This window comes from Pygocentrus nattereri, chromosome 19 (assembly GCF_015220715.1).
Source record: "Pygocentrus nattereri isolate fPygNat1 chromosome 19, fPygNat1.pri, whole genome shotgun sequence".
Lineage (NCBI taxonomy): Eukaryota > Metazoa > Chordata > Actinopteri > Characiformes > Serrasalmidae > Pygocentrus > Pygocentrus nattereri.
In genome coordinates, this window is record NC_051229.1 from 22824378 (window position 1) to 22850638 (window position 26261).

Genomic DNA, 26261 nt, shown 5'->3' on the forward strand with positions numbered 1-26261 from the left:
TTTGCACTCTCTGAACAAACAGTCTTAACTCGGGAAATGTTAACTCTATCGCTTAATAGATGGTGTGAGATAAGACACCTTGAGGATTATTTTGGTGTAATGTTGTGTGTATTGAGAAGAAAATGTCTGAGTTATGACAAGTTAAACACAGAGAAAATCTTGAAATAAGCAGATTCTGATTTTGAGAAGTTTACATGGGAGTGAATGGGGCGGTTTTCTGTGCCTAGTGCCAAACAAATGCTCATAACTCTGAACTAATTGATAAAATGATGAGATAGTTTGAGGTTTCAGAAAGGACAAGTTTCTCTACACTCTCAGAAAAAAGGTATGACACTGTTACTGGGGCGGTACCCTTTTTGTCACCGTGGTGGTACCCTCAGGGGTACGTCTCAGTACCTATAGTCAGGGAACATAACTGTACCATAATCTATTTGAATTATATTTTCTAAGTTGTTGCCGACTCCACACCTCCCATCTCACCTCCAGGCTTTTTATTTTATTGTTCTGTTTTAAAACATTAGTTTATAAAAAGATATAAATGTCTACTTTTCCAAACTTAACACAATTGGACCTTAAAACTGCTGTTGCACCTTTGAGGGTACATTTACATTGTTTGTACCTTGATGAATGAATCATGTACCTGCATGGTACCTTTATTTCTAACAGTGTACCATTTAAAACTGAAAATGGAGTTTCTAGGTGAAAGTTTAAGGATTTTACAGGAGATTCCCTGCGTGATCGGCTGTGTCTGTGAGACTGAGTGGCCTGCTGTGACATCATTGATGTCAGTGAGAATTTGAAGTTCTGAACATTCCGCCATTCACTCTTATGGGAGGTTTTTCATTTTTAAACTTAATTTTATTAAAAACTGCCAATCTGATCGACTCCAAAAATACATAGCACAAGGTGAGCACTGAGACCTTCGAAATGCAGTTTGAACGGAGTCTGTAACGTTAAGCAATTTGGGCTGTATTAAACTCAGAAAAGTGTGGAAGAAGAATAAGAAGAAGTATGAGAGATAAAAATAGAGTGCTTTTTCAAGCACTCTAATAGCTCTAATAATCACATTGATTCATCAGAGCAGATGTCCAGTACATGATTGCTAAACTTATCACTTACAAACACAAGACTACTACTGAGGATATTATTAGTTTAATCATTCCTTTAAAAGAGCACATCACTTTGATTTATCAGGCTACTCAGGCTTTAGCAGAGCTCAGTAACACTAAGATTAATAACTGATCATCACATTGATTTATCAGTCTACTCAGGCTTTAGCAGAACTCAGTAACGCTAAGATTAATAACTGATCATCACATTGATTTATCAGTCTACTCAGGCTTTAGCAGAGCTCAGTAACACTAAGATTAATAACTGATCATCACATTGATTTATCAGTCTACTCAGGCTTTAGCAGAGCTCAGTAATGCTAAGATTAATAAGTGATCATCACATTGATTTATCAGTCTACTCAGGCTTTAGCAGAGCTCAGTAACACTAAGATTAATAACTGATCATCACATTGATTTATCAGTCTACTCAGGCTTTAGCAGAGCTCAGTAACACTAAGATTAATAACTGATCATCACATTGATTTATCAGTCTACTCAGGCTTTAGCAGAGCTCAGTAACACTAAGATTAATAACTGATCATCACATTGATTTATCAGTCTACTCAGGCTTTAGCAGAACTCAGTAACGCTAAGATTAATAACTGATCATCACATTGATTTATCAGTCTACTCAGGCTTTAGCAGAGCTCAGTAACACTAAGATTAATAACTGATCATCACATTGATTTATCAGTCTACTCAGGCTTTAGCAGAACTCAGTAACACTAAGATTAATAACTGATCATCACATTGATTTATCAGTCTACTCAGGCTTTAGCAGAGCTCAGTAACACTAAGATTAATAACTGATCATCACATTGATTTATCAGTCTACTCAGGCTTTAGCAGAGCTCAGTAACACTAAGATTAATAAGTGATCATCACATTGATTTATCAGTCTACTCAGGCTTTAGCAGAGCTCAGTAACACTAAGATTAATAACTGATCATCACATTGATTTATCAGTCTACTCAGGCTTTAGCAGAGCTCAGTAATGCTAAGATTAATAAGTGATCATCACATTGATTTATCAGTCTACTCAGGCTTTAGCAGAGCTCAGTAACACTAAGATTAATAACTGATCATCACATTGATTTATCAGTCTACTCAGGCTTTAGCAGAACTCAGTAACGCTAAGATTAATAAGTGATCATCACATTGATTTATCAGTCTACTCAGGCTTTAGCAGAGCTCAGTAACACTAAGATTAATAACTGATCATCACATTGATTTATCAGTCTACTCAGGCTTTAGCAGAGCTCAGTAACACTAAGATTAATAAGTGATCATCACATTGATTTATCAGTCTACTCAGGCTTTAGCAGAGCTCAGTAACACTAAGATTAATAACTGATCATCACATTGATTTATCAATCTACTCAGGCTTTAGCAGAGCTCAGTAATGCTAAGATTAATAAGTGATCATCACATTGATTTATCAGTCTACTCAGGCTTTAGCAGAGCTCAGTAACACTAAGATTAATAACTGATCATCACATTGATTTATCAGTCTACTCAGGCTTTAGCAGAACTCAGTAACGCTAAGATTAATAACTGAGCATCACGTTGATTTATCAGTCTACTCAGGCTTTAGCAGAGCTCAGTAACACTGAGATTAATAACTGATCATCACATTGATTTATCAGTCTACTCAGGCTTTAGCAGAGCTCAGAAACACTGATATTAATAACTGATCATCACATTGCTTTATCAGTCTACTCAGGCTTTAGCAGAGCTCAGTAACACTAAGATTAATAACTGATCATCACATTGATTTATCAGTCTACTCAGGCTTTAGCAGAGCTCAGTAACACTAAGATTAATAACTGATCATCACATTGATTTATCAGTCTACTCAGACTTTAGCAGAGCTCAGTAACACTAAGATTAATAACTGATCATCACATTGATTTATCAGTCTACTCAGGCTTTAGCAGAACTCAGTAACACTAAGATTAATAACTGAGCATCACGTTGATTTATCAGTCTACTCAGGCTTTAGCAGAACTCAGTAACGCTAAGATTAATAACTGATCATCACATTGATTTATCAGTCTACTCAGGCTTTAGCAGAGCTCAGTAACACTAAGATTAATAAGTGATCATCACATTGATTTATCAGTCTACTCAGGCTTTAGCAGAGCTCAGTAACACTAAGATTAATAAGTGATCATCACATTGATTTATCAGTCTACTCAGGCTTTAGCAGAGCTCAGTAATGCTAAGATTAATAAGTGATCATCACATTGATTTATCAGTCTACTCAGGCTTTAGCAGAGCTCAGTAACGGTAAGATTAATAACTGATCATCAACTTTCTATAGAATGCATCTGATGAACATGTTTGCAACACAGCATGCACTGATTCCTATTCTATGGATTCTATTATATTCCAACCCTGAACCTACAGGAACTAAAGCACACAAACAATAGGCCTTGTCTTCTGTTCATTTGACTACAAGTAACCTAAGTGATTATCTCACATTCGGCTCAGATAAGTCTTAGGAAGTAAGTATATTGTCCTCTTTTCAAAACGGCAGAAGTCAGCAGGTTAGGTGGATTAGACTGGGTTAAGGTTTTCAGCTTAAGGTGGAGTAATAATGACTCACGAGGTTTTTTGTTCACTTGTTAGCACCTGAAGCAAAACCTGAGGCTTACGCCCTAGCAGGTGTAGCCGAGTGTCCAATCCCAACAGCCTGGATCCTATGACGCGCGAGGCGGCACATCCGGAGGTGTTTTATTTTCTACCTACTTTCCGACTAGGCCCGCCTTCCTTCGCAGGGATTGGCTGATAGTTCACGGCCCGCTGTTTGAATGAGGAGTCACTTAGCTAATCACAGCGCAGGAAGGAAGACACAACCGACCAATCCCGGTGCAGAAGGACGCGCTTTGTTGGAATACGGGTGCGAAAAAAAAAAAAAAACGTCTCCTCGAAATCACCCGGCCGGGGAGGAGCTTCACGGTTTCTGCATTCTGGAGAAGACAGCGATGTGGCCAGCGGAGTCCACGCTATCCAGGCGAGCGGACAACTTCAGAAACTTTTAACCACCAACTCCACTCACTCGATCCTCATTTTTCAAAATGGTAAGTGCTGAAGGTTTACATTAGCTCTCCCACTCTCGGTGCTGGTGACAGGCGTTTTGAGGACGTAGTTTTTTTTAACGTTAGCCGGGAATACAGGCTCACTTGGCTGCACCTGTTCGTACCAGGTAGCTGTTTGCATTCAGCTCCGGTCATAACACGAACCACTAACTTTCTTCGACAAAATAAACCCTTACGCTTGTCATTTCGCGACGGACGACAGTTGCTCAAACGTAAAAATCCCCTTCTGACAGACTTTTGGTCATTTAGCCTACTTTTGGGCGATTAGGAAGGTGTCGCTTCCTCCTATCTGGCCAAACTGGTTCCATGGTCTACCATAAAATCTCTCCTCCACAGGGGGCAGTTGACTTTCAGAAGTCGTTTCCTGAACACCACTAGCCATTTCTCCTCAGGTTTAATCGCTGTTTGGTCAGTTATCACCTATATTTGACTTTCTGACGTTGTTGGTCTCTGAGGTGATATAGAGACTAAAGAAATGCACAGAAGCCAGTTTCTCTTTCAGGAGAAGTGCAGGTAGAGAGCTGAAGTACCTACTCAAAGTGTAAACTGCTTCATATTAAAGAGGAATACCGATTTTTTTAAATCTGGAAAATGAAATGGTTAAGGCATAAACAAAGTCATTCAGAGTGGTTTGGTCTGAAATGTTTTGTTCCAGAGTCAGAATTGGACACAGTGCTGGTGATAGGAACCAGTTGTCTGAGGAGTTTAACGCCTCTGAAAGCTCCCTCACAGAAAGCTTTTATGAAATGGTCATGAAGACACTCCCTGATGTCTAAGACATTGTTTTGCAATAGTTTTGTGATAAGATTTTGGTCTAAAACCTATTTAATCCATTTATTTAAATCTATTCATAGTGAAGGCAAAATACTCCCCAAAGGAACATATTTTATTTTCTAATTAGCCATTATCTTACATCAACGTTACATATAAAAAACTCCGTAGGCGCGTCTAGGTTCGCTGCTGCTTTTGAATAGTAAATAAAATGGCTGTAATTGCATTGCAGACATCAGGAGTCCTGGTTCCCTTCACCACCACTGTAAAGAAATCCAAGTCTGTAAGAGTCTTTGCAAAGGGACAATGTCTCATCAAACCACTCTGAATGATTTTTTTATATCTGATAAAGATCAAGTAATGATTTTTAAAAATCTTTTATATCCCTGTGCAGAAATTTAGAAAAATGAGTGGAATTCTCCCTTAAAATTCATAAAGATGGCAAGTTCAATAATATATGAAGAGTAATCTCTTGTTTACATTCTGCAGCACATTCTTTTCAGTAAAGTTAGGAAGGTTTGGTTTTCCATGATATCGACCCCTTAATGCTCGCATCATTAGTTGCTGCCACACTGACTGTCGTGCTGAACAGTCATCACTCAGAACTTTGATTAGGTGCTTTGTGTTTGTGCATCATTTCCATGATGGACAGGCTCTAAACAATGGGGTGCTTTGCTGCTTTTGTCAGCCAGCGAGAACAAAAGCTACTTAGACGTTGTTACATATCTGAATGAGTGAGCTTTTTGTTCATGTGATATAGTTGCTTCACGCCTGGTGGCACTTAAAATATCAAACTCCTAATGAGTATGATGACATAAGAATTCCAATTATAACATATGTGTTGCTTCCGTTTATCTTATGTGTCGTTACCATCCGATCTGTTTTTGACTAAGATCACTGATTGTATTATCATACAACTAGTGCGTGGAATCATCATTTATAAACTTGATTCTAATACTCTTTGTGTATAGAGAGGGTTTTTCTCTTATTCCACTTTTTCCACATATGATGCTTCACAACTATATATTATGAGGGCTGCATTATACCTTAGGTTTGGTTTCCCATAGGAGTGTAGCAATGCTCAGACCTCACAATGTGCTAAACATATTGCTTTTTGCCTCACAATGCTTTGCATTTTTGATACAGAATTATAAAAAAATGCAAACACACATTTCACATTTGTTTTTTGATAATTCACAAAATATTTATTTTCCTCTAAAAAAGACAACATTGCTTGTGGAAGAGAGAACTTGCACAAGTCATTTTCTTAGAAGACATAAAATAACAAACAAAATTGCAATATGTTTATTACATTTTGCACCGGTGTGTTTTGCAATGGCCACATGCATTATTATTGCTCAAAATAATAAAAGTAAACCAGAAATTTGTGGACTATTAGATTACATCTCAAGTCAAATGAGCTTTACAAGTCCATTTACATTCAGATCATGTATTTCTATATAACGCATAGTTTCTGGCTGACAAAAGTGAGAGAGAATTTTCTAAAGTGGCTAAATTAGATTGAGAAGCCTATGTAACCCAGGACTCAACTCAACTGGGTTGTGGTGCAAATCGGATGCTATTAACATCCCTGTTGAGTTATTTGTTTTGCCTGTTTAATATCAGTACTTGGTGGCTACGTGAATCCTGTGGAGAGAAGTAGCCACAGAGACTAGATTACTTTATTACTTTTAACTATATTTTGTTTATTAGAACCATAGAAGCCATTCCCAAAATCACATATTTTATAGTGTGAAATCAAACCGTATTGAAATAAAATTACCATAGGCTTAATCTCTGTCCAGGAACCTGACCCTGTATGACCCAAAGACACGGATACACCGATTGATCTGTCTGTTCTGCCCCCAAGCATGTTCTGTCATAGCAACAGTTGCTAGGTTTGACAGGTTTTACAAAACAATCCCATTCATCCCAACCCATTTAGGTTAGAGTTTCCAGCTGCTACATAACACACACAGTTGTTGTAATTCCCAACCCTGGTCTTGAAGTGCCTCCTGCGCTGCACATTTTATTGTTTTCTTTGCTCCCAACACATCTGATCAAACTAATGAGTAGCTCACCAAGCCTGAAGTGGGTGTGTTACAGCAGGAAAACACTAAAATGGTTGGGTAAGCTGCGTTGTAGATAAACAAAGCTTGGTTGGAATATGTAGAATTCTATTATGTGCTTTACTCATGGTATCAGGATCTGACAATTAACTGCAACATGCAAAATCAATAATAAATAAAGAAATAGTTTATTTTTTTTTCCAGAAAATGTCCATCTGGTTAATATTTACAGTATTGCATAGGGTCAAAAGGAAAAATCGGGTCACTAACGTAGTTAATGATAAATATAATCTAATACTTTCAAGCTGTGATACTGAATTTGTTCAATATTGAATATGCTAATGTTAGCTCGATTACGTTACAAAAACAATGCTCAATCTTGCCTAGCATTGTGTCCTTTCTCATACACATGCAAAATAAATATAATTTTCAATTAGTGATTCTCTAAATGTCCATATTTTTACTGTATTGTGTGATAATTAAGTCAAATGGGATTTTCTTAACTTTCTGTAAAGCTTGTTACTAAGAAAAAGCACATCTGTGAGCAGACTAAGGACTGTAAGCAGCTGTAGAGATAATCTGCAGCAGCTGCTGATATCGGCTCCAAAAAGGATACATGGTATCGATCGGTATTGATGCCATCTTGAGTTATTGGTGTCAGTATTGGTCACACTAAGAAAGAAATTCTATATCAGTGAATCCCTAATAATAGCTAGATTTGAGTGTCTGTGACAGAAAGTGTAATAATATGGCAGCTTTCCTGCTGCTTTTGTTTAGATCACTGTATATGTGGTGCTGAGTTTCTGAAAAGGCTTAACAAAGCACTTGCCATCGGCACACTGCACGTGTAAGCAATATCGCCCCCCCCCCCCCCCCCCCCCCATCTACCAAACGTGCAGGCAGATGTGTGTGTGTGTTCACACAATAGTAGGAAGATGAAATGAGCACATTGTGGCTTTCCTAAAGCTCAATACAGGATAAGACTGACTGGGAAACAAAGCCGGGAAATTCTCATCCTCTCAGTCCCATTTGGGAATTTGTAGAGCTGTGTTTACATGTACGTTCATTTGGTATATGGAGTTTTGCAAAAAAATATTTGAAATGCTTAATTTGCTAAATAAAATCTTCCCAATTTTTAACCTAAATTGTTATTATATTTTAAGGCTGATTCATTGTTTACAGACAAGCAGACAAAGCAAAGCCATTAAGGGCTTTTAAATGTGGGTCAGGATGTGCCCCCCCCAACAGCCTCACCCCCAAATTTGTCTGTAGCAGCCTCTACTCTTTTGGGAAGGCTTTAAAGTAGATGTTGGATCATTACTGTAAGGATCTGATTGTATTCACCTACAGTAGCATTAATGAGGTCAGGTCATGATGTTGGATGATAAGATCTGTATCACAAACATCACTCAGACTCATCTCAAAGGTTCCTCTGCTCTGCTCTGCTCTGTTGCGCAATGCTGGGTTCTTCAGTTTATGCCTCTCTAGCTGACACTTGACCTAAGGAATGGGTTACAAGCTTCTTGTAATCAGGATGAGGATGTGACTGGGCACTGGTTGGAAAACACTCAATTTGGCGTCTGTTTGGACATATTGTGTATATTTGTCATGTTACCACAGGATGAGGAATATTTTTTACTGATTTGCACTAGATAATAAGATCACCTGTCAAAGTGAGGAATGTCAATTAAAGATGTGCTTTCTGGCAAATTTTGATACTTGAATTTCAGCAAATGTTAAAGTTTGGATGTTCCATCAAACTGTGGATAAGGAGAAAAAAAACTAATATATATATATATATATATATATATATATATATATAACCTCTTAGGGTTTCATTTTTATCTATATAATTTTTTTTCTGTTTGGGGTGTGGGGGTGTTGCCCAGTGGGATGCTGAGGTGTAGAAAAGTGTTGGTGTTGGTGCACACCATAAAGGTTTGACTTTTTTGAGGCTGTGCAATGCACATTATGTTTGAACCAGAGTCAGAGAACATGAAGAGGCTGCTGTGGAGGGTCAACCACTGACCAGGATGCAGCAGGATGGTTTTGAATAGTAAGGGTTTGTGTTTATAGCATGTTTTACTTCTTTTGCATCGTGCTGACTTAGAAAACACGCAGGAATTTTGCGTTAAGCATCCTACATAGACCCACCAGAGGCATCCAAGCAATGTGTGCTTAGTTTAGACTTTTCCTATATATGTGTGTCAGTTTTATATGATTAGTCTGATTAAGGTCAGAACACTCGGTGCTCTAAGTTGAAATGGCATCCATGTAGCTAGCCTAGCAATTGGACTTCAATTGACTGACATCTTCAATTGCAAAGAGTATGTAAACATTTGTCCAGAGGGCACATCATGTTACCAGGTACACTGAAATACAGAAACTAAGCCTAAACAATCTACAGCTTCAAAGCATGACTGTCTGGAAACCCAGCACCTGACAATGGCACATTTATTCTTGTTTAGGTCCAAAATGATGTTTGTCGAATCATTGAAGGCTGGGGAGGTGGTTGTGGTTGTTCTAGTGGAAAGGGAGGCACTACTTTGCTATGAAGTAGAAATAAAAAGAGAATCTCAACGGCCTGTTGAATTCCATTCCTTTTTAAAGGAAGGTATACCAAAACAGCAGAGACTTCACATTCATGATTTCTCAAATGGAATAAACTGACAAGCAGGCCCGGCAGAAAGATTAGATAAGGGGTCAAAAGAATGACTGAGGGGCCCGTCTCCTCTTACCCAATGAATTGCAAGCAATAGGCTTCTCTGTTTATAATCCATCAACACAAGATTGTGGTTCTTTGTAGCATTACCAACACAACACTGTAAAATTAGAAAAAGAATAGCTGAACAAATATTAAAATATAAATATTAACTTTATTGAACAGCAGAATACCAGCACGAGCCACATGTGGAAACCAAATAAAATTGTAGATTGCTCGTTATCCAGCTTATTCATCACAAACCTAAAAGCTATAAACACAAAACAGAAAGGACAAACACTGCTGTTTAATGCAATTGCCACTCCTACACGGCACTCCTGTTTCATAGTGTTTTCCCTTTTTATATGGCACTTGAGTGCTATAGCTCTCTGCTTAATACTGTGAAGCACATGGAAAAAACAAATCTTTGTCTGACCCTAACTCAGCAGAGCTGCAGCTGTCCTGATGTGGCTTTGAATATCCTAAGCAGTGGCTCTTTCTGTTCCCTGCAGGGAAATTTTTAGTAAGGTGTCATTTAAATGTTCAAATAAATTAGCTGTGCCGTCTTGGTGTGCAGCATGCTCCTTCCATGCTCACTGAAAACGTCCTTCAGTTTTGAAAATCTGTTGTCACTTGTTGCTGTGTTTGCTGTATATGTTAATCCAAGATTCAGTGCTGTCTGTACAGTAGGCTTTGCTGTAAGACTGGAATGACATCTGTCCAAAATTCTCTGAGGCATCCGTGTTTCTTGTTCAGATTGGTCAGTTTATTTGGCGAATCTGTTTTAGTGATAGTACCTTTGGTCCCTGCTAACTCTAATGCAGCTAATGTTATTGGTGTGGGCAGATTAAGCTTAAGCTGAACTTAAATCAGCTCTCTTCCATGGTTGCTTTTAATGACTGGACTGTTATGATTTGCTGTGACGCTGGGGGATTGTAGGTGGAAGCTAGATAGAGTTCAGATAGCAAGCTTTATTTCCTCAAAAAGCGATTTAAACTGAAATAGCTATATCTGATGGGCTCATCATTCAGGCAGTTCCAACTGAATGGCTTGCTCAGTTAGAAAATCCACATAATTAATGTGAACGCAGTTTAAAAAGGCTATCCTGTGGAATAAATAAATAAAAATAAAGTCTAAATTGCAGGATAGGAAGTAGAACACAGTATTCCGTCTGAGAGGGCATTGCCCTCTCATGCCCCCTTGTGGCGCCAGCCCAGGTGCCTTGTATCGCATATGTGAACTGGAAAAAAATTGCAGGTGTTGCTTACTTCTCCTCAGTACTTGGTACTGTGTTCATTCCTAGTGTCTGCTATAGCTCACACTGCTCACACTCATACCAAAAGAGTTTTATACATAGCAAGCATTCACAATTAGGAAACAAATCCTAGTATTTACAATCATTTTTCTCATCTTAACCATCTAGCTAGCTGTGTCTGCAGCGATGTGCATTAGGCCTTTCTTCCCTTTCCATTTGTCTTTAGCGAATGCAGACTGTTATTAGCATTACTGAACTGTGGTACTATGTGTACTATTAAACGAGTTTTTTCTGTTGCTGTTGTGATTATAGTTGCAGTCCTACTGACGTTACTATGTACTATATACTACACCGATCAGGTATAACATTATGACCACCTCCTTGTTTTTATGCTTGTTTTCCATTTGACCAGATTCACTTACTATATAGGTGCACTTGTGTAGCTCTACAATTATAGATCGTAGTCCATCTGTTCTCTGCATACTTTGTTAGGACCCCCATGGATCCTCAATGAGCAGGTGCTGTTTGGGTGGTGGATCATTCTCAGCACTGCAGTAACACTGATGTGGAGGTGGTGTGTTGGTGTGTGTTGTGCTGGTCTGAGTGGATGAGACACAGCAGTGCTGCTTGAGTTTTAAAGAACAAGGTAAAAGGGGGCTGACAAAGTATCAGAGAAACAGATGGACTGCTGTAGAACTACAAAGTGCACCTATATAGTAAGTGGTCCTGATAAAATCGGTAGTGAGCATAAAAACAAGCAGGTGGTCATAACGTTATGCCTGATCGGTGTATTTCAAATGTTTTCTGCAAGTTGCTTGCAGTTACACATTTCCACTAGAGAGGATCGAAACCCCAAACTCACATGGTGCTGCTGTAAGTATTATGTTTTCCCTCAAGAGTTACATGGAAAAGAATGCATTTGGTTTAATAGAATGAATTTCAGTAATCTGAGGAAACACTCAAACATTCTAGTCCAAATGTCATTTGAAGGCTGAGCCAAAGATCACAAAGTAAAAATAAGGTCCATGTTTAATCTGTCCATGGCTTTACAGAACTTGCAGCCAAAGCAAATGTCTCCAACATGAAACGAAGGACTAAAATTGGCAGCCTTTGTGAGTCTTATCTGGTTTAATATCTCTCTTAGTAAGTAATAGTAGTTTAACTCAGTCAGATGAATGTCCTGTGATGATGAAAGATACTGTAGAATGCTTTTGGTTTAACAAAATATGTTGATCACCACAGAATACCTTCAAACAGATTGCCTCTGTTGATCTTCATTCTCCCCTTTGATCCCTGAGTTGTGACAGTGTTGTTGCTGGTTTGCTGTTTAACTGCGTGGCCTTGTGTCACCGGTGGGTTGTAGCCCTATTGGTCCACAGGATAAGAGAATAATGAAGGCTTATTATAGTCAGCACTTATGAGTCACCAAACAAACTTCACTGTGTGTGGCTGTGTGTGGCTGTGACATCATATCTTGCTCAGAAGTTGTTTGCAAGACATTTAGTTCTTTCAAGTGCTGTTAGCTTTATGAAGATGCAAGGAGGTCATAAAGGTGTCACTTGGATTGACAAGTATGGACAAGATTAGAAATGAGCAGATCAGAGGGACAGTGAAGGTGGAGCAGTTTGGAGATAAAGCCAGAGAGGCCAGGTTGAGATGGTTTGGACATGTGTTGAGGAGGAATAGTGGATTTATTGGTCAAAGAATGTTGGAGATGGAGCTGCCGGGTAGAAGGAGAAGAGGTAGACCTCAGAGAAGGTTTATGGATGTAGTGAAGGTGGACATGGAGATGGTTGGTGTAAAAGTAGAGAAGGCAGTGGATAGGGCAAGATGGAGGCAGATGATCCGCTGTGGCGACCCCTAAAGGGAGCAGCCGAAAGAAGAAGAAGTGCTGTTAGCTTTATGGACAGGATGAGGAGAAATCACCAAAGACAAAAAGCAATTCATTCTTCGATTGGTTATTCTGGGCTGCAGGTTTGAGTTACAGCTTTGATGAAGATCAGTGGGATGACTGTTGGATTTTATGTGCAGGTGGCGGCTGAGGGCTTGCGCATTACATTAGAGCAAAAATGATTCTCTGAGATGGAGTCTAATATTGATTTCTTAGGAGTTGCTGCAACTATCAAACCTATTTTGAGTAACAAGAAACTCTTTGGAACAGCAGTAAAGCAAGCAAGGATGCACCTGTTAGAATATGCCATACACATCAACAGTTTGGACTTGGCATAGAAAGCTTTTCTTATTTTTGACTTTTTGCTGTTATTCTAAAATACAGCAAAGACATAAAACTTAGGCAATAGCGTGCATGGAACTATGCATTAATCAAAAATGTTAAACAAATCCAAACTTATCTATATATACCTTATATTTTAAAACATTAAAGTAGCCCATGCCCTGCGATGGACTGGCGACCTGTCCAGGGTGTATCCTGCCTTCCGCCCGAAGACTGCTGGGATAGGCTCCAGCATCCCCCCGCGACCCTGACGGAGAAGCGGCTTAGAAAATGGATGGATGGATGGATAAAGTAGCCCAAGCTCATAGCATTCTCTCATGCAGCTTCAAAAGAAGCCACCTGGTGACAAGCTTGATAGAAGGCCCACCAACACAGACACCTTGTTGGTGGGTGAAAACTACTTGTGGGTCCAGAAAGGCATTTCAACATTTTTTTTGCAGCAACTCAACTGCTTGTGTCATATAAACAGGTTTCAAGGCCTTGAAATCAAGACTATAAAAAATGTACATTCATTGCATCTGCCATATTAGCTAGTGTCAAACTGCAGTATGTTCTTGAGTCAAAATTATCTGTAGATTGTTTGATGGCTTGATAATGTGCTTTATCACTAGTATAATACATAGTGACAGCCCTAGTTTGTGTCTTAAGAAATAAGTAACTAATTTACTTTTATAATAAGCATATAACCAAAACAGAACATGTCAGTCTATATTTACTTTAGAATGGGTTCCTCTGGACATAACTAAACCATGAACAGAAGTGGGACACAAATTTTAGCTAATTCTTTTGAGCAATAATCCATATCAGCTATAAAACATTCATTTTAGAATAAAACGGTTCCAGTTCTGAAATCTGATCCACTTTCGAAGCTACTGTAAAATACCTGATATACCTATCAACTGAATTCTGTATTGATGCATATAGATATTAAAGTTTATCTTGTACGATTGTTTTTTTTAATCGGTAACTTTGGTTGAACAATTGTTTACTTGTTGGTTAACAGTTAATCATTCCCTGTTAATCATTTCCCAGCAGTTAACCATTAGAACTAATGGTTTTGTGCACATTTCACAATGTAGGCCTCTTTAGGGATTCTGTAACCGTGCTTATTCAAAGCTTCTCTTTTCTGTTTACCAGATGTTTCCCAGCTTCTCCACCAGCTGAATCAGGGTTTATGGGCTATGGACTTTAGCAAAATCCTGCATCCTCCGCATCTTGCCAGATGGATTCTGGCTTTACCCCTGACTAATTGTAATAAATCATAAAAATGCTCATATGACTTATTAAGCACTTTGGTGTGGGCTGTGAAATATTTCAGAGCCCACAAAATAGCTCAGTGATGAGGATGGCGGTGATGAATGTGATTGCACTGATGACAGCATTTCTGTTGATTTGAATGTGTGGAAATCAAACCCTTTCAGGATGTGTTAGTTTTGATGGTACTTGAGAATTTGCTGCACAAAGATGCGTAATCTGTTTAGTGTGTCTTCTAGTGTGTTATCAGTGCTTATAAACAAATACAAAAATAAAAGAGTGTGGTTGTGTTAGAGTGTGATAAAGCGTAAAGCTTTCAACATAGCCTAGTAAGACATCTAAGTTAGTGCACTTCTTGTTTGTGTTTGAATTAGAAATGGCATGGTGCTAAGCCTTTTCTGATACCTTCAGCTAATATCATCTAATATTGGTACTGATACAGTGTTTATTTCTTTACAGGGTATTAATCTTTCAAATGATCCCTTTTTATTGAAGCACTACACTTAATGACCATCTAAAGGATTTTTTTTCAAACTGTCCAAACAAGCATCCTGCTACCTATATGGGGGGAAAAAAAGACATGGCCAATATAACTCACAATTTTTTATTTAGCTAAACTCCATAGTAGTATTGGGTATTGTTTTCGAAACCGATTCCAGTCTGATACTTTGAATGTGACTTTTTTCAATACCTTTTTTGTTATTGTAACAAACGAGACATGTAATAAAGAGTTATCATTTACTTATGTACATTATTTATTAAACATTTGTCCTCTCTTCTTGGCCTTGCATGTGAATCACTGTACTTTAGTGTACTTTATTGTAATTGGAGTGGCTTCCCTGCAACATCAGAACAAAACATCATAGTTAATAGGGCTTGTTTTATAAAACCCTCATCTATGATTTAGTATGTATTTATATTTCAATCTAGCAGTGGTAACCAGCTGACTAGCTAATAACTCTGAGATGAGAACTGCTCAGACTTGGTGACATCTTGTCCATTATGCTGTAATTTTCATTCAAAGGTGTTTTCTTTCTTTCCTTATTTTTATTTTGTTACTCCGTAGTAAATTTGTCAGTCCTACGCAAACAACACACAAATATTATGTGCATATCTGTACAAAATTAGTCTTTTTGAAATATAGGTGTTATTATTCTAGTATGAACTTAGCCACTTCTTCATAAGATCAGATTTGCTATTTTTTCCTCCAATATCCCATCCTGTTTTTCTCTTTTTATTAAATGATACTGGATCAGTGCCATCTTAAGTTTTTGTATTTGTTCAATTTATTCATTTAAATGCTTTGTTTGGCGTCTAAGTACCTGTAAGTGTTTCACAGATGTTCTTAACTTGTGTTTTGTGTATTAATATCTCTCTATATTTTTCTTTGTTTTTTCTGATGTGTGTGGGTGGGTGTCATGTAGATGCGCTTTCTGTTGCTCTTCAGTCGTCAAGGGAAGATTCGGCTGCAGAAGTGGTTCTTGCCGCTAGGTGAACGAGAGAAGAAGAAAATCATTCGGGACATGACCACCATGGTGCTGGCACGAAAACCACGCACATGTAACTTCCTGCACTGGAAAGACCTGAAGATTGTTTATAAGAGGTGAGGAGAGGAGAAACTAGCTGGAAATTTAGAAAGTAGTTCTTATGTCGACTCACACAGCACTTTAAATAAGCATACCGGTTATCAGCTTTGGCTTTTGATTGCAATTGACCTATCGATGCTTCTCTTACAAATGCTTTCTTTCTTAGCAACTGTTGGAAGGTCAGGTAAACTTTAGAGATCATTGGCAAAAATAAAATTCAAGATAATGAGAAAATGTAGCACAGAAGGTTTTATAGAAATGCCTTAATACAGAAGGCCTTATTAATTTGAAATGTTTTCATTTCATTTGTACGGGTGTGAAAGGTCACACTGTTTGATATTAGGCTTATATTTATGATTGTATTTTCAAACCTAGTTTTGTTTTAAAGACAATAATATGCTCCTGCTTGGTAGCCTAGCATATGTAGCATGCCTAAACAATGCCTGAGTGTGCTGCATTTTCTCATTAGGTTGAGTAGGATTTTTACCAACAAACTTGTCCAATGTAGCAGCTGTAACTACAGAAGAATGCATTTGTGGTTGGAGCATGGATTGGTCAGTCATATGGACAAGAAGGAGCTGATTGTAGTCTGAGCTGTATAACACACATTGAGCTGATTTTATGTGGTAATGTATGTAAAGCACACATCACACTGTGAGGCCATTTGACATAGTTGAAGCTGCTGGCAATATGCAAATAAGCCATAGGAATGCACAGTGATATCAGAATCACATAAGTATTGGCAGCTATTTGCTTAAAAGTCCTGTATTTTTCTTCCCTTGAGGTCCACGTATGCCATTTGTGTGGCTTTATGTATTAAAAACGGTTTGAATTCATTTTCACATGACCATTTTCCAGCCTCCCTTTATCCAGGATATTTTTGTTACTGTGCCTTTGAGACTAATATAAAATCAATGATTTGTGTTTTGATTGGCTGCTCTGTATTGTGCCTTATTTGAATAACAATCAGGGCTGAAACACTCCTTATAAATTTTAACATAAATGAGGAGCTAAACTACTGGAGGTGGTGGACGAATGTAAAAGAGTTGGTTCTCGTATCTGACTGAATTCTAAACATACTGACTGTATGGACTGGGTAGTAAATGATGCACACTTTATTTACAAAAACTTCTCATGTTACTTAAAACTCTTTCATTTCAAAGAAGGAAGAGAAAAAGTGTCCAATAGGAGGAAGATTCCTGTTGACCTTTACAAATAAGTGTTGGAATTCTCTCTAATGCTAATCTAGTTAGTTCTAGGTCCAGTTCCTATATTTTCTAATTTTCCAAAACTTCTCTTTTCTAACGGTATTTCGATGTTAGAAGATATGTAGATAAAAATATTGGATATTGGCAATGGCCCGCAATTCTCACACTGGTGTATTGCAAACAAGCCAATCAACAAACCAGAGTTTTACAGTGTGCTGTGAGCATTGACTAATCATGGACTTTCCAGATGAGTTTGGGTGGCAAATGAAGCCAAGATTAATCTAACAAATGCAGGGATGCAGAAAGTAAAGTATACATTTTTTTTTTTTTTTTTTTGGAAACTGAATTTGTAATTTTCATGAAATAATTATAATATGCTAAATTGTGGTGAGAGAGGGCAATACAGATGTGCACATACAGGTTAAATACTTTTTTCTATCTGGGGATCGACTCAGCATCTGTTGATGCTCACCCTTGTCGGACAAACTTTGTGCAAAATAGGTGAGGGTCAGTAAATCAGGTCAGATAAGCGAGAACTTGCTTGTGTCGAAGTAGTCTTTATTGTTAGGCAGTCATGGGCTGGAGGTTAAGGAACCAGCCTTGTGACGGAAGGTCACAGGTTCGATCCCCAGAACCGGCACTACATGACCGAGGTGTCCTTGAGCAAGGCGCCTAACCACCTAGTGCTCCCCGGGCACTGTGGATAGGACTGCCCACTGCTCCAGGCTCACTGCCCCCTCATGTGTGTGCTCTGTAGTGTGTATGTGGTGTTTCACATCATGGATGGGATAAATACGGAGGTGCAATTTCCCTGTTGTGAGACTAATAAGGGTCATGTACTTGAAACCTGCATTTTTTCGAAATTGACTGTGAGGCCTTTGTACAAAAATGTTTGTTTGTTTATTTATTTATTTATTTACTTATTTACAAAGTCTTGGCTCCTCCTTTAAAACATATTCAAAAGCTTTCATCTGCTGATCAGAGGCTTTTGCATATGCTTATGGAGTCCATGCCAGCTTTAGTGTGCACTGTGTAGATTCTGAACACATACGAAAATAAAAATACACACTTTGCCTTATGAAAGCACACATGGCTCTTTGCTGTGCTTCATTTTTTTAAAGCTCTATTGTTCTTAGCAGTTAAAGTCCCAGAATCTGGAGGTGCTACTTACTGTGTATCTGAGCAAACATTTAGGTGAAAGTAAGGCAGGCTGATCATGTCATGCCATCACCAGTGTGTTTCATCTGTATAATGTAGTTGCAATGCTTGGTAATAGCTCAGCAGTCAGAGGCGTTAGTACGTACTGGCATAGTGCCCTTTGGGTTGGCTCCTCAAGCTTTTCACCCTGACCCCAAAGGCTGACATCACAGTTTGAGAGCAAGGACCAAAGATCACCACTAATAATTCTTTTTTTTAGCGTGCCTGACAATAGCCCGTCATTGTCCTACACTGCATGCTCTTCACACTATTGTCCTCTCGACAGACCCACATTATGACTCTCACCAGGCTCTCATTCGTGTCATCACTTTTACTGTTAGATTTTCCAGCTAGAAGTGACAGTTTTCTGTGACAGTAGTTAAAGGAGTGGTTGGGTTGCATGTCACCAGATATTCCGTGGTTTGATATACTGGAAGGCATGTTCCAGTTGCAATGTGTAGCAATACAATCACAATATGAAATTTTGTACATATGTACATTTGTGCAGTATTAATAGAATACAGTTTTTGTAATGTGTTCACAGAATATTAAAACTACTACCTTACATGCTTCTCTCTCTATACTTTCAGTGGCTAGCAGAGCCACTCATCATATGATCTGGTCACAATATTTGATATGATACTACTGTAATAGTTAAAAAATATTGAAATTGGACATTATTTATTATTTTCTGACCTGCACAAACAGAACAGACAGCTAGGAGGCTCTTTCAGATCTGCCTTAGATTGTGTGGACCAGTCCAACTTTTTCTTTACTTTGGATTTGACCTTCACCAAACAATCGAACCACACTAACTCATGAAGGAAATCAACACCAGAGCACGTTTTTTTCCACTGCATACGTTCTCTGTACTGTCTGAACAATCTACTGCTTCAGCATTTCACTTGTAAGTGTTTAGTGATCAGATGTTTTGCAGGGATGCAAGTGCTTGCCTGCACTGCGAGCTGCTGTAAATAACGAAAGACAAGCAATAAAATGATATGCGTATGATTATGGGTAGTATGGGGTGCAAATTTTTGGCCAAGCATCAGCTACAGTTAAATTTAATTTAATTTAATTTACTCACACAGATGACAAGCATTTCTGTTTTTTGTTTTTCTGTTTACATGGTGGTGAATGTGAGAGTAACAGAGCACTTGCATCCCTGCAAAACTTCCAATCAATAAATAATCCGAAGGGTTTAATTTAGTCAACTTTAGCCCTTGCAGTCCATGATCCAAATCAAAGGAAAAATATAAAACATCACAAATAAATAACTGTGTAGCGGCCTTTAGAGAATGAACTGGGTATGAAAACAGCCTGATGTTCTTCAGAGATGTCAGCTTATAAATACTGCTATCTGAGGCCTGGACTTTCCAATTATCTGATTACACAAGTGCATGTAAATGCACTGATCGGATTACTAACCAAATCTGATTTTCTGTAGTTATCGTACTATTAAGTGCATGTAAACGTGCTCAGTGTTTCTCTCCCCTCTATGTTGTTCAGCCCTGATCAGTGGTTGTCCATTCTGCCAGGTGACAATAAGTAGCTATTTCTGTACATTGGATATTTGTCTTTGCGCCTAACACACCTGTTTAGCTCATCAGCTAATTAGCGAGTCCTTCATGAGCTGAGTCAGGTGTTTTTGCTCAGAGAAAACAGATTTGCTGTGCATAGTGTCTTCAGCACTGGGGCTGAGAACGTCTAATTTAATTGTAGACACACAAACATCAGCATTGTTAGATAGTTGTATATTTGTTTGGAAATGTCCGCCTATCAGCATGATGATACTGTCTTATTTAATGCATTAACCAGATGGAGTGAAAACATGGTCCATTAAAAAATATAATTCTGGAGAATTAACTTGTGAAATACCCAGCTCCTCTGATGTTTCTTGAGTAACACGTTCTCTGGGAAGCTAGCACTTCTCACGACACAAAGCGAGAAATGAATCCTCTTCTATTGTTAATTAGTTTAGAAATGGTCCCAAAGAACCTTTCAGTCTAATTGTTTGTGTTGAGAATATTATATCTATAAGTGCTGTAGATGGGTGAAGTGATTTAATAACAATACTGTTGCTGGAAGTCATGATCAGATACAGATAAAACAGGTAGATTTGAATTTACATTTACAACCATTTGTCACTGTGTTTGCACACTGCGAAATTAGACCTCTGCATTTAACCCATTCATGCAGAGAAACACCCACATACATGCACACTAGTGAACACACACACTAGGGGGCAGTGAGCACACTTGCCTGGAGCAGTGGGCAGCCCTATCCACAGCGCCCAGGGAGCAATTGGGAGTTAGGTGCCTTGCTCAAGGGCACTTCAGTCATGGACTGTCAGCCAAGGGGATCCAACCAGTGACCTTCCCGTCACAGGGCTCGTTCCATAACCTCCATCCCACGACTGCCCCCATAATTTGAAGCAATAATTTGAAACTGCCCCCAAGATTTGAAGCAATAGCAGGGTTATATAGTGTTAAATATGGCAAATCTGCTCTTGTTGTCAATTTTGAAGGAACAGATTTAAAACTTTACTTCTGCCCAACTTGAAAAATATCTTCTGATTTTTGATTGTCACCATAAGCCAGCGAGCAGGAAAAAATTAATCAACCTTCCACCACCCACAGCTTATCAACTGAAAACACTATTCATGAAAACATGCTATTCATCCTGATTTGGAACTTCACTAGTTTGAGAACTAGAGGCTGTAAAGTTTCATTCTTACCATTTTATAGCTTGCTGAAAATCCATATAAATGCTAAATTTTATGACATTGGTTTGTGTTGTGGACACAGTATGCAGATCATGAAATAAAAACACAGCAAACATGTATAGACTCTGACTTTTATGTAGCAGCATGTCCATAGAGTGAAAGATTTCTTTGTTTTTTGCATCTAATAAGTCCACTAAGGATTATTGTAGATGGTAGTTCTCAGACCTAAGGTTGTTAGAGTGCATGAAGTACCACAGAAATGCTTTTATCTTCACAAGTGACCCAAAATGAAAGAGCCTTTTAGAGCTCTTCTCTGTCTCTGAACTTTTCATCTGCGGTATAGAAGCACACTTCTCCTGAAGATGAGTTATGGCATATGATAAAAAACTGGGTTGAGTGTTGGTTCACTAAGCCAGAAATCCAGCCTTCTTTGTTGGTAAAACAGACTATTGCAGTTAAAGCTAAATGTGGGTGGTAGCTTATATACAGAACTGAAGGCTGAGCATGTACTACTGAATACATATGTGTACGGTGTTATTCGTATGTCTGTACTTTGCAGTACTGATGTATAAAGGCAGTAGAACACATCAGGCCGAGAGTCCTCACGAATAACATCACAGCTGTGATCTGGTCCTCGAGGACCCCCAGCCATGCACATTTGTGTTGTCCTGCCAAAACACACTTACCGCAGCTTAGAAAAGGCTTGTTAATTAGCGGATTAGTTAGATGTATTGGGAGCAGGGTAAACAGTAAAATGTGCAGAGCTGGGGGTCACGACCACTGATCTACAGTACTTTCCTTTGGCTTGTGCCTGCTACAAAATCACAACTGTGATGGTATTCGTGATAACGCACGCTCTCTTGTGTTCTGTTGCTTAATTTGAATATCAACATATCTACAGCTCTCCCCTGAAGAGATTTTCAGTACATTGTTTCTTACACAAATCCATACAGTCATTAGGCACCATTACTCAGTCCATTACTATGTCCATTACATGGATGTGAGAAGACAAGAAGGATGAGTATGACAAGATGAAGAAACAGTTGGGTAGATATTTATGCTTAATGCCTGTCTGGGAATGTTCCTGCTGACTCTGAAAATAGTTCCTGTTTTTGTAAAAATGTTTCGCATGCTGTTTTATTTCTCTTCTATTTTATGTGGTGGACATTAATATAATGTGTAAACTGATAGAAATGAAAAAGTACAACCCTGAGTAACGGTTCTTTTGCTGTCATTTATGCAGATACGCTAGTCTGTATTTCTGCTGTGGTTTGGAGGAGGAGGACAATGAACTGCTGGCTTTGGAAGTGCTGCACCGATATGTTGAACTGCTCGATAAGTACTTTGGCAATGTAAGTAAAAGTACTTGTGTGAAAGGCGTAAAGGAATTTTTGAACCTAATGTTTATCCACCACATCTGTATCATACCAACGATTTCCACTGACACTGATTTCGGTGTGTTTCCTTGTGCATGAAAAAGTACTAAAAACACAATTTTAAATTCATTCAGCCACTGACCTCACAATATATGAGTAAATTCTAGCATGAAGAGGCTATCTTGAATATAACAGAAGTATAAGGTAGGTGACTATATAGCTGTCTTACTCTTAAGGGTAATACTTCATGAGTATCAAATGTCAGAGAGTGATTTCACAATACATGATTTGAATCGCAAGAAATTAAATGGCACAGTGAATTAACCTCCAATCCGCTCTTACTTTATGTGTATAGGCCTTTATACACACAACTGAAAAAAGTTATTGCTATGATACTAAGACAGTCTTTAAAGTACATCTCAAATATGTGTCAATTAACTATCAAAATTCTCAGGTGATGAAGCCATTGTAAAACAAGTATGTTCTACCTGAATTATGTAAAATATCCATGTTACATCTTACCCCATCTTAGCTTGTGCTCTCTCTCCTCAAATTATTTATTTTGTAGTTGATTAGTGTTCTAGAAGTGCTGACAGAAGTGTATTGTGATGTATCTTAACACAATAATAATTACATATTGCCGTATTGCCCACCCCACTACTGTAAAGTGTAGCAATCATCATGCTCCTGGGAAGCTACTGTTGTCATACTTGTCACCTTTTAGATTCTCCGTTCACTCCAAGGCACCAAGCTAGCCATTAATGTCTTTGATCATATTGATCACTACAGCAAAATTTGGAATATTGCTTATCAGTAGCATTTTAAAGGCTTCTTTGCCTGCAGTAGAGAAAAGGCAAAAGAAGTAGGGGCAAGGAAGTCAAAGAAAGATAAGTCATTTTGGTTTTATTGTCAAAACTGTATAGAACATCATGACATTGACGTTTATTTGACCTGTTCCCTCAGGTGTGTGAGCTGGATATCATCTTCAACTTTGAGAAGGCCTACTTCATTTTAGATGAGTTCCTAATGGGGGGAGAGGTCCAAGAAACATCAAAACAGTCCATTGCCAAGTCCATCGAAGCTTCAGACATGCTGCAGGAGGTGAGAGACTTTAGAGTCAGATGAAGAAAGAGACAGACAGACAGACAGGCAGGCACAGTAGGGTGGGTGTGTTTGTGTGTTGGGGGGTGTGGTGTTTGTGTCTTTGCTTTGTGTGTCTTTGCAGTTTTAACTTGCTGGAGAGGAAAAGACTTCATGGCAACACACATTTAAATGGAGTTGTTATACTCACACCCAGCCACCTGCACTGTCCTGTATATCTTACTACTTCTTACATACTGTTTAGAATTGTTGGGGTGTTGTTTTTTAACCAAGGACTGCGCTAACAGCACCTGTTATTAAAGCGATAGTTTACCGATGCTACATATCAAAATCCATGTCCTCATCACCAGAAGAACATTTTTGACTGAAAAGAATGTTTTTAATGCATCCTGTGGTTTCAGAAATGGCCTTTCTGAGGTCAAATTTTGACTTTTAATGTAAGATTTAACTTTAAGATTAGACTTTTTTAAAAAAGGTAGGCCAGTAAATAAAAGCTACACACTTAAAAGAGAGTTCTTCAAGTGCTCTTTAGTAAAAGCAGTGGTTCTATTTAGGACCATGAGTTCTATACAGAACTATTTCATGTTTAAATGGTTCTGTACATAGTGAAATGTTTTTTTAGATTGATGACCAATGTGTTGTATGTGGTTCTGTGTAGAACCTTCTTGAAAATGGTTTGTTTAAAAGCTTGACCCTTTTTGGTGCTATATTGAACCATTTTCAAAGGACCATATACAGAGAACTCTATACAACTTCTGAATGGAACCGTTGCCTTTATTAAAAGCCCTTTGATGAATTTGAAGATATGATTGTTAAAGAATTATCTATCCTAAAAGATACAGATAGCCAGTTCAGTTCTATATAAACAGGAGTGATATGATCTCTCTTTTGTTTTTGCTAGGATCTGTGCTGCTGCATTGTGTAGATGTTGTAGAGTTGTAGATGGACTGTTTTAGGAAGCCCAGTACACAGAGCATTACAATAATCATCTCTGCTTGTCAAAAATGGATGAATAAGTTTCCCTACATCACTCTGAGACAGAAAAGGCAGAGCTTTAGTAATATTTCTCATATGATAAAAAGCTATTTTAGTGACTGTGTTTTTAACTCAGAGTAGAAGATTACACCCAGGTTTTGTACTCAGTTTTAGTATACGAAACAACACTGAGCTTCTCAATGAGCATCACTTGCTAAACTTTAGTGCCAAGGATCAGTATTTCAGTTTTTTATTTAGTTGTAGATTTTGTGAAAATCTTAATAAAAAAACTTAAATCAACTTTTAGTGCACAGTTTCTATTAAAATTAAAGATATTTGAAAAAAAGAAAAACATACTTTTTATAATCAATATATTAAATTCAGCAAATAAACTCATTGTGCAAAAGGTGTGTGCACTGTAGAAGTAAATTGGTTTCAGATTTTTTCATGTTATTTTCTATTAGATTTATATTTTGCATACAACTGAAGCTGTAAACATTGACATCGTGTTTCCTGATGACTTCACCAGCTTTAGCAGATTTTTCAAGAAAGTTTTACTGGCTCACTGAATTTGTCAAAATGCAAAATGTATTGCTATAGTCACTATATTGTTTTGTACAATATACCAAGCAAGTGATTTCGTAGAGGCTCTGTAGGCATTTAGCGTATTAACGGTAACAGTAGACACACCCTGTAGAATCCTGAAAAGATCTTAATTATTGCAGATTTATGCTGGGAGAAAGGGTGTGAATCACTTACTGTGATATTTCTATTCTGCAGACGATGGAAGAGTACATGAGCAAGCCCGCCTTCTAGCAACAGAAGAACAGAATACAGACCAACAGAACAAAACAGGAAATCTGTCTGGATCTGCAACATCTGCAAGAACTCTAGTCTACTGGAGCCGGTTATGCTTTTTTAAATGAGAAGTTACTTGACTGTTCAACCGCTGCCAGAGGTCTGTGGAGTGAACATATGAAGGAAATCAGTGTGATATTTAATAATGTTGGAATGAACATCCACCTCTTCAGCGTTTTGTGGCTTGTTAGGCAGGAGGTTTTTTAAATATTGGTATTTTACATTATTATGTATGTATGTATGTGTACAGTGGTTCTCAGCTCCAGCCTTGATGACACTTAGTTGAACTTGTTCCTTGCTCTAACACATTTTAGACAACACATCGACTAATACTTCTTTTGTGTGAAGAAAACGAGCCTGAGAAGGACGAGGTAGAACAGCAAGGAACACTGCAATCGTCCATCAGCAATAATTTAACATAGGACACAATATGTATACATTAGTAAGACTGCCTTACACAGTAACGATGCCTCATGGAATCCACTTTAACCTTTATATCAACATTTTGACTTGCAATAATTCTACTGAACTTCGAGTTGATTTTAAAGTGCCTAATCTCTGATCGTATGGCTCTTTTCTGATTTTTTTTTTTTGAGTATGCTGCATGCTTGAGACCACTTAATTGAAAACATTAAGGGAAACTGTTTTGTATGCATTAATTATTACTACTAATGTTGTTTTGAGCACATTACCAAATCTACTCTGATGATGTTGAAGATTAAAATTGTATTTTGATATA

At 38.1% G+C, this 26261-nt stretch overlaps 1 protein-coding gene across 2 annotated transcripts; it reads left to right on the forward strand.

Annotated features, from left to right (window-relative positions):
* The first annotated feature begins 4071 nt into the window (after positions 1-4071).
* ap1s3b (adaptor related protein complex 1 subunit sigma 3b) lies at positions 4072-26261 on the forward strand. Of its 2 annotated transcripts, none has more exons than XM_037531163.1 (5): positions 4072-4195; positions 15906-16099; positions 22456-22564; positions 23552-23689; positions 25445-26261. In XM_037531163.1, the coding sequence occupies exons 2-5, from the start codon at positions 15921-15923 to the stop codon at positions 25478-25480; spliced, it is 462 nt and encodes a 153-aa protein (XP_037387060.1). In that variant the 5' UTR covers positions 4072-4195; positions 15906-15920; the 3' UTR covers positions 25481-26261. The 2 variants fall into 2 exon arrangements, with proteins under 2 accessions (XP_037387060.1, XP_017554628.1); XM_017699139.2 differs by having other exon boundaries at positions 15921-16099.

Excerpts from the sequence above, each read along its gene's own strand:
- ap1s3b (XM_017699139.2), top strand. Across the intron at positions 16,100-22,455 it reads CTGAAGATTGTTTATAAGAG|ATACGCTAGTCTGTATTTCT; the intron begins GTGAGGAGAGGA and ends TCATTTATGCAG. Across the intron at positions 23,690-25,444 it reads CTTCAGACATGCTGCAGGAG|ACGATGGAAGAGTACATGAG; the intron begins GTGAGAGACTTT and ends TCTATTCTGCAG.